Raw genomic sequence first — 14,240 nt, forward strand, 5'->3', positions numbered from 1 at the left:
TCTTAGCCCTTTAACCTAACTCCTAACCCTAACCAGCTGGCTGGAGTGTTTAAGGACATATTCAATCTCTCCATATACCAGTCTGTTGTCCTGACTTGCTTCAAGATGTCCACCATTGTTCCCTTAACCAAGAAAGTGAAGGTAACTGAACTAAATTAATATCTCCCCATGGCACTCACTTCTGTCATCAAGACATGCTTTGAGAGGCTAGTTAAGGATCATATCACCTCCACTTTACCCAACACCCTTGACCAACTACAATTTGCATACCGCCCCAACAGAGCCACAGATGACGCAATCGCAACTTCCTGACGGGCCGTCCCAGGTGGTGAAGGTAGGCAACAACACCTCCGCTACGCTGATCCTCAACACGGGGGCCCACAAGGGTGCGTGCTCAGCCCCCTCCTGTACTCCCTGTTCACCCATGACTGCATGGCCACGCACGTCTCCAACTCAATCATCAAGTTTGCAGAAAACACAACAGTGGTAGGCCTGATTACCAACAACAACGAGACAGCCTACAGGGAGGAGGTGAGGGCCCTGGTGGAGTGTTGCCAGGAAAATAACCTCTCCCTCAACGTCAACAAAACGAAGGAGCTGATCGTGAACTTCAGGAGACAGCAGAGGGAGCCCGCCCCCATCCACATTGACGGGGCCACAGTGGAGAGGGTGAAAAGCTTAAAGTTCCTTGGGGTGCACATCACTGACAACCTGAAATGGTCCATCCACACAAATTGTGTGGTAAAGAAGGCGCAATAGCGCCTCTTCTACCTCAGGTTGCAGCTAAACCAAAAACATAAGTTCCCACAACTTCCAAGGGAACCAAATGTGCTAGCTGGGATGGGTGTTTTTCTCCTATTACAATTGGGTTACTGAGGAATGGCCAAGTCATCTTGGCTTTATCAGATGATCATATACGTATGAATAGTAATTATGGTAGGCTATCATACTTCTGTAATTTTTAACATTTTAAGTTTACCCACATTGTAAATCCCATTTTGAGTGAATTAGGTCTCCAGATAATGAAGACAATGGTGGCAATTTGTAATGTATTGCTGGCGCTGTGAATAGATGTAGTATGCCTCTGAATCTTTATTCATGTGAGTGCTCTTCTGTTGAAATCGCAGGGTCGCATCGTAAAGGACATTCTGACGTATACTACGTCCAAGGGTGGAGCAAATACCCGCTCCCGACTCTCCACAAACGACAACATTACGCAGAGAGGACACTCGTTTGTGATTCGCGAGAGCTGGCCCTCCCTCCTTGTAGGTGACTTGTTAAAATAGTTTTCGGGCGGAGTCGACTGCAACTAGGATATATCTGTGTGCAGTGAGTACGCAGGAACAAGCCGTGTACAAGTCCGTCGGTGTTTGGAATTTGGGACTCCGGAGAGGGACCGGCAGAGAGAAGCGAAGGGAACTGAATAAAGAAAGAGCACCACACTAAAAGGAACTGAAACACAGTCGAAAATGTCTTCGAATAAAGACGATGGTGGATGGAAGAAGTTTGTATGGGATTCGGACAAGGGGGAATTTTGTGGACGCACAGGGGGGAGTTGGTGTAAGTATGCCATTCTGATATTTATGATCACGTTAATTGGCCGTTATGGCCGGAGGTTTTAATCGAAATTGTGATGGATCTCATATGGCACGATCGAACGCCTATTGGGCAGTATGGAACGCGCACCGAGTCTTCATTTCATCTTGGTGCATAGCACCTGTTTGATTTGACTTTGCAGCAGTGTGTGGTACGGTGTCACAGAGTCCATATCATTGCCTATCGCCACTCGTTGTTCATGGCTTTCCATGTCTGTGTTGTGAGTAAAAACATACGGTGAACATGCGACCAGTTTTTGCTCATATTTCACTGTCACTTGTCCTTTCACTGTCACTTGTCCTTGCTAGGAACCTACTGCCTTATTAAAAAAAAACAGCCTACCGACTGTTCCAAGCAAAGATGGGTTTTCATTTAAATCTTAAATCAGTATGAGAATCCAAATAGGTCGTTGAAAGACGGTGGCTGGAATATGCATAATACATTATTAGAACATGTTATTCTAAAGGTTCGAATCCTAATGGTACAGTAGGCTAGTTGATCACACTGCAGAGACGCTGCCGCCTATGCCTGGAAGGAGACTAGAACTCCCCATCACAGTAACATGATCTATAACAATTAGGATGGAATTACACCATATGTACATGCTGTCCAGACTTAGTTTCATTTCCGATGTAAAATGACACAATCAAAGGGTTAAAAATGCATCATAGTCCAAGGTGATTCAAGGTGATGGGGCCTACTTGGAATTATGGAGAGGACATTCCATCTAGTGTTACTATTCGATGTGGATCCTGTGTCACTTTAATTAACAATGGAAATGTATTAACTAGACTAATTTGACTTTTCTCGTTTCCGTCTGCACCCATGTCTTCCCTCGTCTCAATGTCACACAACTACCCTACATTTTCGGTATTCAGAGGATGACAGGCTGAGCGACAATTCATGTTGCAATTTTGCTTATTTAACTAACGCCCTCAAGTTGGTTGGTTTGGTCATTTACTTCAACTGTGTTTTGTGTGTATTATCTCAAGTTTGGATCTTTTCATTTTTGTGGTGACCATATTTTTATTTATTTGGTCATATTTCTTGTTTTGGGGGGGGGGGGGGTTTACAGGTACAACATATAATTTCATATTCAGTTCAATAAAATGAGAAGGAAACATAAGGAAGTGAGCCTCCAACCCCACTCCCCCAAACCCACCCATTCAACATCTCTCCAACCAACACTGGTGCTCCTCATCCATCCAATGTAAGAGGTGCATCATTTTGAACGATGTGTGTGACACTATCCATGACTTTTATGACGACTCGTCTCCATTCGGCCACTTGCATGATCAATTTAATCTGTCTACAATGCGAGAACATATGTTTTATCTGGTGTGATGCATGGAGAGAGGGGAGATATTGAACCCTCGTCTATAATATGGATAATGTACGCACCCTTGTACCGGCCAATTGTGATCAGGGAAAACGCATGATCTGGATAAGACACCTTAGGGTGGTTGTGATGTCCTTATAATTCTGCCAAGGAACAGGGGACATCATAAGTCATCCGTAATTGATTGAAAGGGAACTGCTGTCTCCTATAAGACTTGACCCTTTGACATTGTCTTATGCACCACTAGGCCTATACAGTACTAGCTCTGCAGGTCTGGTGGGTTGGGGGACCACTAGGCCTTCCTTGATTGGGGGGGGGGGGCCTGCCTTGATTGGGTAACTGAGTAATAAAAATAAACTGCATAATAAATAAATGTGACTGGTCAATTGTGAGTCAGGGGCAGGGCCCAAGCCCGTAGAGGGTCCAAGATGCTTTTTAAAAATTTATTTGTATCATAAAAAAAAAAAAGAATTATCCAACCACAGGAGCCCCACTCTCAATGTTTGAAGTCCACCAGAGAGCATAATTTAGCCACAGAAAATGTTGAGTTTATTAAAAAAAAAAACTGTGGATTAAGTTTTAGCACAAGCACAGACCAAAATAAAGGCCAAAATAAAGGAAACGCCAACATAAAGCGTGTTGGGTCACCACGAGCTGCCAGAACAGATTCAATGCGCCTTGGCATAGATTCTACAAGTGAACCTAAACCATGGCAGGAAAATGCACCCCACACCATAACATGTACTTTGTATCCCTCGTTTACTTAAGTGTTTCCTTTATTTTGGCAGTTAGCGGTATACCTACAGTCGGGAAGGCCGCAGTTTGGAGAGCGTGGTCCAAATATACAGTTGTGGCCATAGACATATAATCCATAGAAGGGTTTTCTAACCTCTTACTTTGGCAATTTGACTGACTGTTAAACTCAAGGGTACACTAGCAAGGAATGCCAGTCTTGACTTTAGTGGGAACTGCCATTTATGGATTATAATTCTATGGTTGGTTGTGGCTGGTGGTTTGCCTTTTGCAGATTTCAAAATACCAAAGCCCCGGGCCTATGATTTCTCATTCTGGACCTGTATACCTGTGCTGGTTTTATGCATATCCCAGTTAGCACATTTTGGTTCCTTGGAAGTTGTGGGAATGTAAGTTTTTGGTTCTGAATACAAAGTAATGTTTCCCGACCTGTAAAATAAAAATTGTTCTGAGAATTTATTTTTTTAATTTATATTTTTTAGGTTGCAGGGAGGTTCTGTGAATGTTCTATGGTTCCCTGAAAGTTTTCCTGGAAGGCTTTATTAATGTTCTGAGAATGGAAATTCTAGGTTATTGGAAGGTAATTAAATAATGTTCTAAGAACATGTTTCAATAACTGTTTTGAACTCCAAGCACAGATGGGACACATGTAAATTCATTTTCTCAGGCATTTAATCATTCAAACGCATAAGTTTCTTTTCTTTTTTATTGTGGCACGGTGTCAGTGAGATTTGACTCCATGATCTTCTGTTCTCTATCCATGGAATTAGTCCACTGTGCCACCAGGATACAGCTAGCATGCTTTTTTTTTTTTACTCATACAAAGCTGTTCACTTTAGTCTATTTAAACAAACCTCCATTTTAAAGGAAGCGAGCACTCATTTAAGACCAGTTGTGGGCGTGATCAACACACTTAACAAGATAGAGGATAGTTTTGGTGATACTCAGAATGGAATGTATATTTTTAAATAACTTTCTTAGAATGTTCTTTGAACGTTTACTAATGTTCTGAGAACATTACTTAAAATAGAACTGAGGAAACCTGAGGAAGTCGCTTGTAGAAAACGTTTTATTTACTTTTATAAGTACTGACATTTCCACAGAAGAACGTTGTTTTTTGAAGCTGCAATATGTAACTTTTTGGGCGACCTGACCAAATTCACATAGATCTGTCATTCTCATTGAAAGCAAGTCTAAGATGTGGTAGATCTGTTCCATGTGTGCTATTTCTATGCTTTCTGTTCTTAAATTTTGTTTTTGCGTCTTACTGTCAGTTTTGTACACCAGCTGAAAATATAGTATTTTTGGTTATGGAAAATATATTTCACAGTGGTTTAGATGGTACAATGATTCTCTACACTATGCTTGCTTGTTTCGTCATAAACTGAAATTTAGGCGAACTATTTTGAATTTTAGCAACCAGGAAAAGGCGGTGTGATTTCTGCATAGTGCTCCTTTTTTTTTACGTTCTCTAAACAATTTGAGAACATTACTTTAAATAGAACCATGAGGAAAAGTTAAACTGAGGTACTGAAATTCCCACCTAAGAAACATATGGTTCTCAGAATGTTATGTACTAGCTGGGTATCCTGCACCATTCCCAGAATGTTGTGGGAAGGTTGTATGCAAAATAACTATAGCACAACCACACTCTCACCAAGCTCTAAGAAACATACTGTATGGTTCTCAGAACGTTATGTGCCAGCTGGGTAGTATCTAGGTTTTGTATAAAAGCTGAACATGCAGACTGCCTCCATTGTTTTTGGGACCTGAATGTATTAATTTATTGGTCTTATCTGAGATGTGGGCATATTTTTAGAGCAACCTAGTCTCTTGTGACAGGCCTAACAATTAAAGCTGAGTAGCTGGCTTGAGATTTGTTTCTGGGTGCTGAGTTTAAGAGCAACCAAAAGTGATTTGACAATTGTATTTACTCTGAAGCCTGAAGTTGTTGTTGTTCTCCTTGCTACTACTGTATGATCTACTGGTTACACTTCATTTTCCTGCCCTCAGTGAAGAGTCAAGACAATGTCTACTGTTATAGGTGGATTACTATTTGGAACAGTAGCTTTGTGGCTAGGCTACCTCCTGCTCTCTCCATAGGAGACACGGGCTTCTCTGTCTGCATGCATTCTACCTGTATAGGTATCACTGAGCCCAGGTGTGCATCCCGAATGGCACCCTTTTCCCCTATATCGTACACTACTTTTGACCAGGGCACTACATGGGGAATAGGGTGCCATTTGGGACTCATTCCAGTTATGGATATTCTGTGTACGGACCAGAAAGCTTAAGGTAGAAACCAGGTGTGCTTGGATTAGTAGTAGAGCCAGCCAATCTATTTATCCAATTTTTAATGTTTGATAGTGTTGTGGTGCAATGGGCAATGACTGGGCAGTCTAAGGTTTACGATAGGATAGACACGCATGAGATTGAATTGGTCCAGTTGGAATTGGAACGCTGAGGAAACACTCGTCTGACGACACAATAGGCAGACTTGCTGTTTCTCTTAAGCTGTACCCTTCTTGTCTCACTTTGGTGTAGTGCTTGTGTATTTGATATTAAAATGGTATGCATTTTAAGTCCCCAACTCCACAAACACTCAGTCAAAAATGAAAGTGGGGATCCACAGTCTACATGTCTGCGGTGTTTAGCGTACTGTGTCGTGTCTTCCCTGTGGCTCAGTTGGTAGAGCATGGTGTTTGCAACGCCAGGGTTGTGGGTTCGATTCCCACGGGGGGCCAGTATGAAAAATATATGCATTCACTACTGTAAGTCGCTCTGGATAAGAGCATCTGCTAAATGACTAAAATGTCTGTACAGACTGGCTCTGCAGGGCTGGTTAGGGTGGCAGGGTTGTGTTGACTTGAGCAGATTCTTAACTACTGCAGGAGTACTAAGGTTTGACTATGGGGAATGGTCATTGTTTTTCAGAGCAGATTTAACATTCTACAATTGTGGAATGCTGGAGTTCTGTACGTGGCTTTTTGTATGACTCAACTGAATGAGTGGAAATGGACCTTGTCAGCAACATAACAACCAGATCTTAATTTCATGGCATGACTGGTGTTTGTAGTTTTTTTTAAAATAAGGAAAAAAAGGCATATGTCACAATCATCTGTCCTCCACATCTTTTGCATGGTAATGACCCATATCTCTCTCTCTCTCCCTCCTTTTACAGTTAAAATTCTAGGATTCTACTTAATCTTCTATGCTTTTCTGGCTGGAGTATTCATCGGCACCATCCAGGCCTTGCTTCTCACCCTCAGTAACTACAAACCCACCTGGCAAGACAGAGTTGCTCCCCCAGGTAAGGTATCACTGAACACTAGACGCTGAGCCACTACTGCTGCCTGGGGATAAGAGATGGTGTCCAACCACAGTGGCTTCGTTTGAAATGGCACCCTATTCCCTACCCACTGGTCAAAAGTAGTGCACTATGTAGGGAATAGGATGCAATTTGGGCTGCAGACAGTCTAACATGCATGTTTGTAGATCTCAGAGGGGTGGGTTATGTCCGTCAAACATCCTCTTATTAAGGGAGTCCCACTGTGAGATATCAGCTGAATTGACTTTAGCACTGTATGGGCCAGAGAGCAGGCCGGCACAGTACCGTTTTGAGGTCAGACACAGAGGACGCTTGTCTTTCAAGTAAACGGTGGGTGTCATCCATGCATGTGGAACTATTTTGTTACTGATTCAGTGTCTATGGCCCTGGCTCATTTAGGCTAGCTTGTACAGTAGTATGCTTACGTCCAATAACAAACTGGTGAAATTAGATTTTTGGTAAAGATGTACAGAAGTGCTTCTTTCAAAATTAACTCTGGTCTAGTAGTGAACTGAATCCTTCACGTGTTATTCCAGTTACTGCAGTCCTACTGTTTTAAATGCTCATGTCGTATTGGACCACTGGTGTAGGTAGTGGGTCAGTCAAGTGTCGCAATTAATTTCCCTAAAGGCCTCCTACACGGGCGGAGACCTCTCTTCCCAATTTGTTACGGAGTGTAGTGTTTAAAGAACGAGATCTGTTCCCGTTCCAGATTACTGGACGTTGCATATTTCATGTCTTTCTGCACAGCTTCCTTTTTTCTGAGAGGTTTAGTCAGTTTCGCTGGAGTCTTCTGATCACGTGGGTGTGAAATGGAGGGAGAAGTGCTAATCGTGAACTTTACATTGTGGTCCCCTAACAGAGCTCTCTCCTGATGCCTTTGACTAGAGTTAAAACAGACCGGGAAGTTCTGGTAGTCATTGCTTGCTTCCTTTACCAGTGAGAGCTCTGTGGTAAACTGTCAACGGCAGATGCTATTCTCTACTTTATTTTCTCCCCTTACACAACACAACCCAATCCCACAGCACCAGTGCCCTTCCACAGAGCATTAACCCTTTCCTGTTGGGGTTTTCAACCATCACATTGTCGAGTAATTTGTCTGTCTGGGTATATATAGCCATGGTCTGCTCAGGGAACCTCCATTAGGAGATGAGAGGTAGCTAGGCATTGATAGTGCGTTACTTTCCACAGGAGGCCTGATAACTGGGCCAGGTCGTCACAACGAAGAGGACACCTGATGGCTCTAACAAGCAGAAAGAGAAGAGTCAGACTATTTCTTTATCGCACAAGCTGACAGAGGAGAGAAGCGTTACTCTCTTCAGACTCCTCACCTCACTCAGTCCAGTTAGTTCTCTTTAGTTTTCTGGTCATGAAAGATGGAACTTAGTGTGGGGGCTGGGATGGGCTGGTTGTAAATAAGGAAGTAGAAGAGAATAGGGGTGGATGTGTTTTGGATCTTGTACCGTAGCGTAGAGACAGTTGTCTTTTGTTTGAAATGGGCTTTTCCCTTTTACTGACCCGTCTTTCCTGCTAAGAACAATGACAGGGATTCACCTTGTCTTCCTCTTCAAGACTGTTTTCCAAAGTGTGGACTCTTCAATGGATGACTGCCTCACTGAAAGACTTCATTAGAAAGAGAATTACACTGACTGTTCTTAACCTTACTGAGTATGAAACCAGTTATCTATGTAACTGCAGTACTATTGTGAGTTAGTGTAAATAGAATGGTCACAAGTCCACTGAAACATTATTGTCCTATTATAAAAGTGTGTATTGCTAATAGTACTTTCTCTACTTCTGAAACTGATGGTGACTGTCTGTTGTCAGGCCTATCACACACCCCACGCTCCGACAAATCCGAGATCGCCTTCAACTTGAATGATGTGGAGACCTACTTGGCTTACACCAAGGCCATGCGAGAGTTCCTGGTTATGTACGATGACGACAAACAGCGGGACCAGATGAAATACGAGGATTGTGGAGGTACAGGAAGTGTTCCATTCCGCTCTACCCCCTCCCCCTAGCTCCTAGTCCTACCCCCTGCCATGACGCAGACCTAAGAGGTGCTCAGTGTGGTGGAAGCTCTACTTAGATGGAGGTGGTACCATCATCTTCTAGCCTTTTGCTTATTGAATCCTTTCTGACGTTCTAACATTAGGTGAAATAGGAACTAAGTGGCCAGGACATGGAATGGAATTGTGTATTGGCTTCTTCAGAGAGGTGTATTTAAAAATATTTTAAAAAATTAGTTGAAGCGAGCAGCTGTGGCTTCCTGTGCTCAGTGATTTCTCCTCCTCCTGCCTTCAGAGCAACCGGAGGACTATAAGAACCGTGGCGACCTGGAGAGTGATGTGGGGATCAGGAAGGCCTGTCGCTTCCAGAGGAGCTGGCTTGGGCCTTGCTCCGGCATGGAAGACAGAGACTTTGGCTTCAAGGAAGGAAAACCCTGCCTGATCGTCAAGCTGAACAGGATCGTCAACTTCAGGCCAAGGGTAAATATCCTCAGGACATAGCTTTCAGGCCTTATCAACCAGGACATATGAAAAGTTGACCTCTTGTACAAACTGGTCACTTTGATATTTCCAGTGGCCCCTGGTTGTTAGTTTATGCATAGTAGTACATTATTGAATACAAAATCTACATAAACTTTCTTAGGTAAAAGTGTTACTGTTTTTAGCAGATTGTTTTGCCTCCTCACTCACTGTGTACCTGTCCTCCATTCTTTCAGCCCCCCAGCTCCAATGAAAGCATCCCTGAGGGAGCGCAGACCAAGGTCCAGCCCAACGTCATGCCCATCTTCTGCACCAACAAGGTACAGTACGCCAGACATAGAACCACATCGAATCACAATTGATCATTCCAATGTCGGTTAACAGTAGTCAGTAGAGCAACATTGAAGCCTAAGGGAATGTTGACTTGAATGTGAATGTTCATTCTAGCAATTCTAGAATTGCTTTCGAGGAATAGTCCCCATTCCGTCACGAAACCAGCTATTGTAAATGTGTTTCTGGGTGAAGGTCAGATGTCAGAATGACCAAAATAGCACCGTCTTTCTCCTTTTGACTCTGTCACCCAATCTCTTTGCAGAGAGAGGAGGACGCCGGTAAGATCGGGGAGGTGAAGTACTACGGCATTGGTGAAGGTTTCCCCCTCCAGTATTACCCCTACTACGGCAAGCTGCTTCACCCCCAGTACCTGCAGCCCCTAGTGGCCCTCCAGTTCGTCAACCTCACCATGAACACCGAGCTGCGCATCGAGTGCAGAGCCTACGGAGAGAACATTGGCTACAGCGAGAAGGACAAGTTCCAAGGAAAATTTGACGTTAAATTCACTGTCACCAACTTATGACCACAGTTAGGTTCATAGCACTTTCTCTCCAGCCCCCTCTCCCTCCCCAACCATTTCTCAAAAGTAACAAAATAATTTAGGAAAGGGAGTTGGGGTGGAAATACGAAGTGAAGTTAAAAAATCACAACTAGTCTTGAACAAAACTCATAACATACGGGACGACACTTCATCTGTCTGCTTTACACTGGCTTCTCTGCTTCTGTCTAGGGTTAGAATGTAAGTCGCAGGAGGAGTAGCAATAGCATAAAGTATTTATTCTACTGTAAATGAAGAATATTCCTTGAGCCATGGGGACATGTTTCATTTATGACTGTAAATTGTAATTCCACTACTGATGTGTAGCGAGCAGTGTTTTGTCCCCCCTCCGTATTGCTGCCTTGTGTGGTTTCTATACATATTTTTGGAGTGTACAGTGCAGTAGTCGCATACATTGGTCCTTTCCAAGCCATGTTGTAACCTGTTTACTTATGTGAGCAAGCTTTAGCAGTCCAAGATGTGTATATACTATATATGAATACTTAATCATTTAAAAATATTGACACGGTACTCTGATCTCCTCTGACCCGTGTGAGGAAAAAGGCTGCACTCCAGGGAACTAGGCCTACTCTTTCCTTATTTTTGCCTTTGTCTGATTGATTGATTGTGAGAATTTTTACATCGCTTTTCTTTTAGAATCACTTAATGTGGGATAAGGGTTTTATTACGCTATTGTTTCAGGCTTTTACTTCCTTTCGTTCTGTTTGATTCACTCTTAATGTCGAGTTGTGTCTGGGTTGTTGGGCTACTTTTGCCTTTTGTACGGCAGCGGTGCTAACTCTGCTTTTTAAAGATGATTGTTTTGCTCAATTACGTCACGTCATCTCACAACGTGGTGTGACTTTCTGATGAATGTTTTAGCCATTTTACATGGTGGAAGGAGTTTTATATTTATGCGGTTGTACTTTTTTAATTTAAATTTTTCTGCAGAAAAGTGTAATGTATAAATACAATACCAAAGTCACTGGTCCAAGTTGAGAATCTTATCAGAAGCAGTGCTGTACCCCATGTTTTTAGGATTTCTTGTCGATGTTAAGTGCTAAACGTCAATGTCTAACATCTGTCCCGTTATCAGGAGTTCTCATCCGCTCTTGTCATTTATTTAATCCCAGTAAGAAAAAAACCTGAAATAAAATGATGAAAACACAACTTTCTTTATTCCAGTTTCTCTCAAACAAGACCAATACCCCGCTGTAAGGACACACCGCACTAGTCTAAAGTGGAGTTCTCTCCTTATCTCATTTCCTTTCAATATGCACTGATCTGAAAGAACAGGACAGGTAAAAGGACAAACCCCTAGCTATAACCTCTGCTTTATTGCTGTGACCTTCCCTGTCATTTCAGATCAGTGAGGATGGAAATGGAATCATATCAGACCGTTGTATTCCTACCCTAGTCTGGGACTGTTCAGTGAAACAGTCTGGTAGTATCTAGTGTTCAGAGAATAGTGAGGATTGGCAAGGAAAAGGTTTGTTTGTTTATGTATTTTGAACCCTGCAAAAACACTTGTTAGATTTGAAATGCCCTTAAAAGGAGACCATCTTCTGACCATCTTCATCCAAATGGACTCCTTATCAACTCTAACCAGATGCTAACAGATCTGGGAGGAATAAGTGCTGCCAAACCAGGTCCCCTTGGTGCATCTGCACTTCCTCTGTTTTCCTATCGCTAATGACTGTCAAGGTCAACTCGGTGCATTTCAAAAGATTTGATTTGACCTGTTTTTTTTGTTGCAACAACGTGACACAATAGAGAAACCGCTTGTCAAATGATTCTTTTTTTGTTACATTGTCGGCTTGGAAAAGACTACAAACCACCTAGAAATCAAGGATGTTACAGAGAGCTGTCAATGCTAAGTAAGGAATATGTTTTTTTTCTGCTACTCTCCTCAGTTGCCATGGTTACCACAGCTCATCTCCTGAGAGACTGCCATGGTTATTGCAGCTCCTCTCCTGAGAGACTACTGCCATGGTTACCACAGCTCAGCTAGCCTCCAGGCTTATGACACATCACCTGGGTGACTGACTAAAACCATGCTGCTCATTCTTTAAAAAAAAAAAAAGTTGTATTTACCTAGGCAAGTCAATTAAGAACAAATTATTATTTACAATGACAGCCTACCCCAGCCAAACAACGCTGGGCTAATTGGCTTCCAATCACGGTGAAAAGGCCTGGAATTGAACCAGGGTCTGTAGTGACACTGTAGTGACACTGAGATGCAGTGCCTTAGACCGCTGCGCCACTCGGGAGCCCATGTGGAAAGGACTAGCCCTTGATCATGACTCTCAGGTCCATTTCTTTACACATAAGAGTCATTGGACAAAGGCGTCTTCTGTATTGGGGAGTTTTAAGAGCCCCAACACTCGGTCTGAACATTAACACTCATCAGGACCTCATCTTTCATATCAGCAAGAAATCATTTTATAAAAACAAAAAGGTAAATTGATAAACACCTTTATAGGGTTAGGATTAGTGTTACAGCACGTGTTTACTAAAGAAATGACGGAAGACAGAGGGACCACCTGTGCTAATGAGCTATCTAGCATGCGCCGAACACCTGTGTGTATTGGAAGAAGTCCTCCAGAAACGTGTTGTCACTGAGAAATACCGTCGACTGCAACTGTGATAAAGCCTGTTAAAACAGTGTACAGCACAGGAGGTTGGTGGCTCCTTAATTGGGGAGAACGGGCTTGTGGTAATGGCTGAAGTTGAATGGTATCAAATATACCAAACTAATGGTTTCCAGGTGTTTGATGCCATTCCATTCGCGTCGTTCCATCCATTATTATGAGCCAACCTCCCCTCAGCAGCCTCCTGTGATGTGCAGTAATTCTATATTTTGTATTTGTGAAATTAGTAAGTAAATGACTTAATGTTTCTAGAACCGATCGCTATTAATAATCCATTCACATTTAAATGGAGTATTTGGCTGTTTTGAGCCAGTCTACCTCAGAAGATAACAGAAGGTCCTTGGACCGGAAGTAAGAACTCTTTAAGAGTTAATCTTGGACTACAGAAAGGCTAGCTTTGAACTGAGGGCTCTATTCAATATGGAAAGCTGAAGCGTTATTGATTCAGCTATAGAAACGTGAAGGTAATTTCCGATTGAGCCGACGTGCAGCGTTTCCCGCGAATTCAGTCTCTGCCTTTAAATTTCAATCACGCTATAAAGATGAACTTTGGGGATTGAATAGGGCCCTGATACAGTTTGGCTCTGGTTCTAGTTTTATCAGAAGGGATGTAGCTTGTCTTAAATAAACATTGAGGTTGTTGTGAGCAATCTTCAAGTCAAGTACAACACAGTAATCTGAGGGATGACAGCCATATTGAGTAGCTGAAGTGTTTCCTTCCTCAGGCCTACCTGCCTTGTTTGTCAGTTACTCCACCACCGCTGGTTCCTCCTCTTGGAGTCTGTCTCTAACACACGCAGCAGCTGAAACTTCATCCCAGCAACTCTATTTGGGTTTTCCATCAGAAAGGCTTTTATAAATGGGAGCCCTGTGTGTTTGCCACCGGGACCTCAAATGAGGAGGAGTGGAGTGACGGTGCATTTTCCAACCGTCTCAGTAGTGCTGTGACAGGGCCAGGGTGAGGGTGTCCAGGCAGCGTAGACTGACTGGTGGACTGACTGCCTGTTTGCATCTGAAATCGTACCCTATTACCTATATAGTGCACTACCCCTGGTCAAAAGTAGTGCACTGTATAGGGTATCATTTTTAACATAGTCCCTGACCGCATGTGGAGACCTGGCTAGCTTCCCTTTCTGTAATTACATTAAGTAGCCGGGGTGACCAGGACAGGAGAGGCAGCGGCCCAACAGTGGGGTTCTGTTTCAGGCTC

General features: G+C 43.0%; 1 protein-coding gene across 1 annotated transcript; it reads left to right on the forward strand.

Annotated features, from left to right (window-relative positions):
* Positions 1–1,275: 1,275 nt before the first annotated feature.
* LOC106575754 (sodium/potassium-transporting ATPase subunit beta-233) lies at positions 1,276–11,549 on the forward strand. Its single transcript, XM_014152431.2, has 6 exons — positions 1,276–1,560; positions 6,870–6,998; positions 8,844–8,999; positions 9,324–9,508; positions 9,745–9,828; positions 10,104–11,549. Exons 1-6 carry the CDS (start codon positions 1,470–1,472, stop codon positions 10,362–10,364), a joined length of 906 nt encoding a protein of 301 aa, XP_014007906.1. The 5' UTR covers positions 1,276–1,469; the 3' UTR covers positions 10,365–11,549.
* Positions 11,550–14,240: the final 2,691 nt, after the last annotated feature.

This window comes from Salmo salar, chromosome ssa17 (genome assembly GCF_905237065.1).
Source record: "Salmo salar chromosome ssa17, Ssal_v3.1, whole genome shotgun sequence".
NCBI lineage: Eukaryota > Metazoa > Chordata > Actinopteri > Salmoniformes > Salmonidae > Salmo > Salmo salar.

What these genes read in the sequence shown, in the direction of transcription:
- LOC106575754 (XM_014152431.2), top strand. Translation starts at nt 1,470, where the DNA reads ATGTCTTCGAATAAAGACGATGGTGGATGGAAGAAGTTTGTATGGGAT. An exon ending in AGACAGAGTTGCTCCCCCAG is followed by an intron (nt 6,999 to 8,843) that starts GTAAGGTATCAC and finishes GTCTGTTGTCAG; the next exon opens with GCCTATCACACACCCCACGC. An exon ending in TCGTCAACTTCAGGCCAAGG is followed by an intron (nt 9,509 to 9,744) that starts GTAAATATCCTC and finishes CCATTCTTTCAG; the next exon opens with CCCCCCAGCTCCAATGAAAG.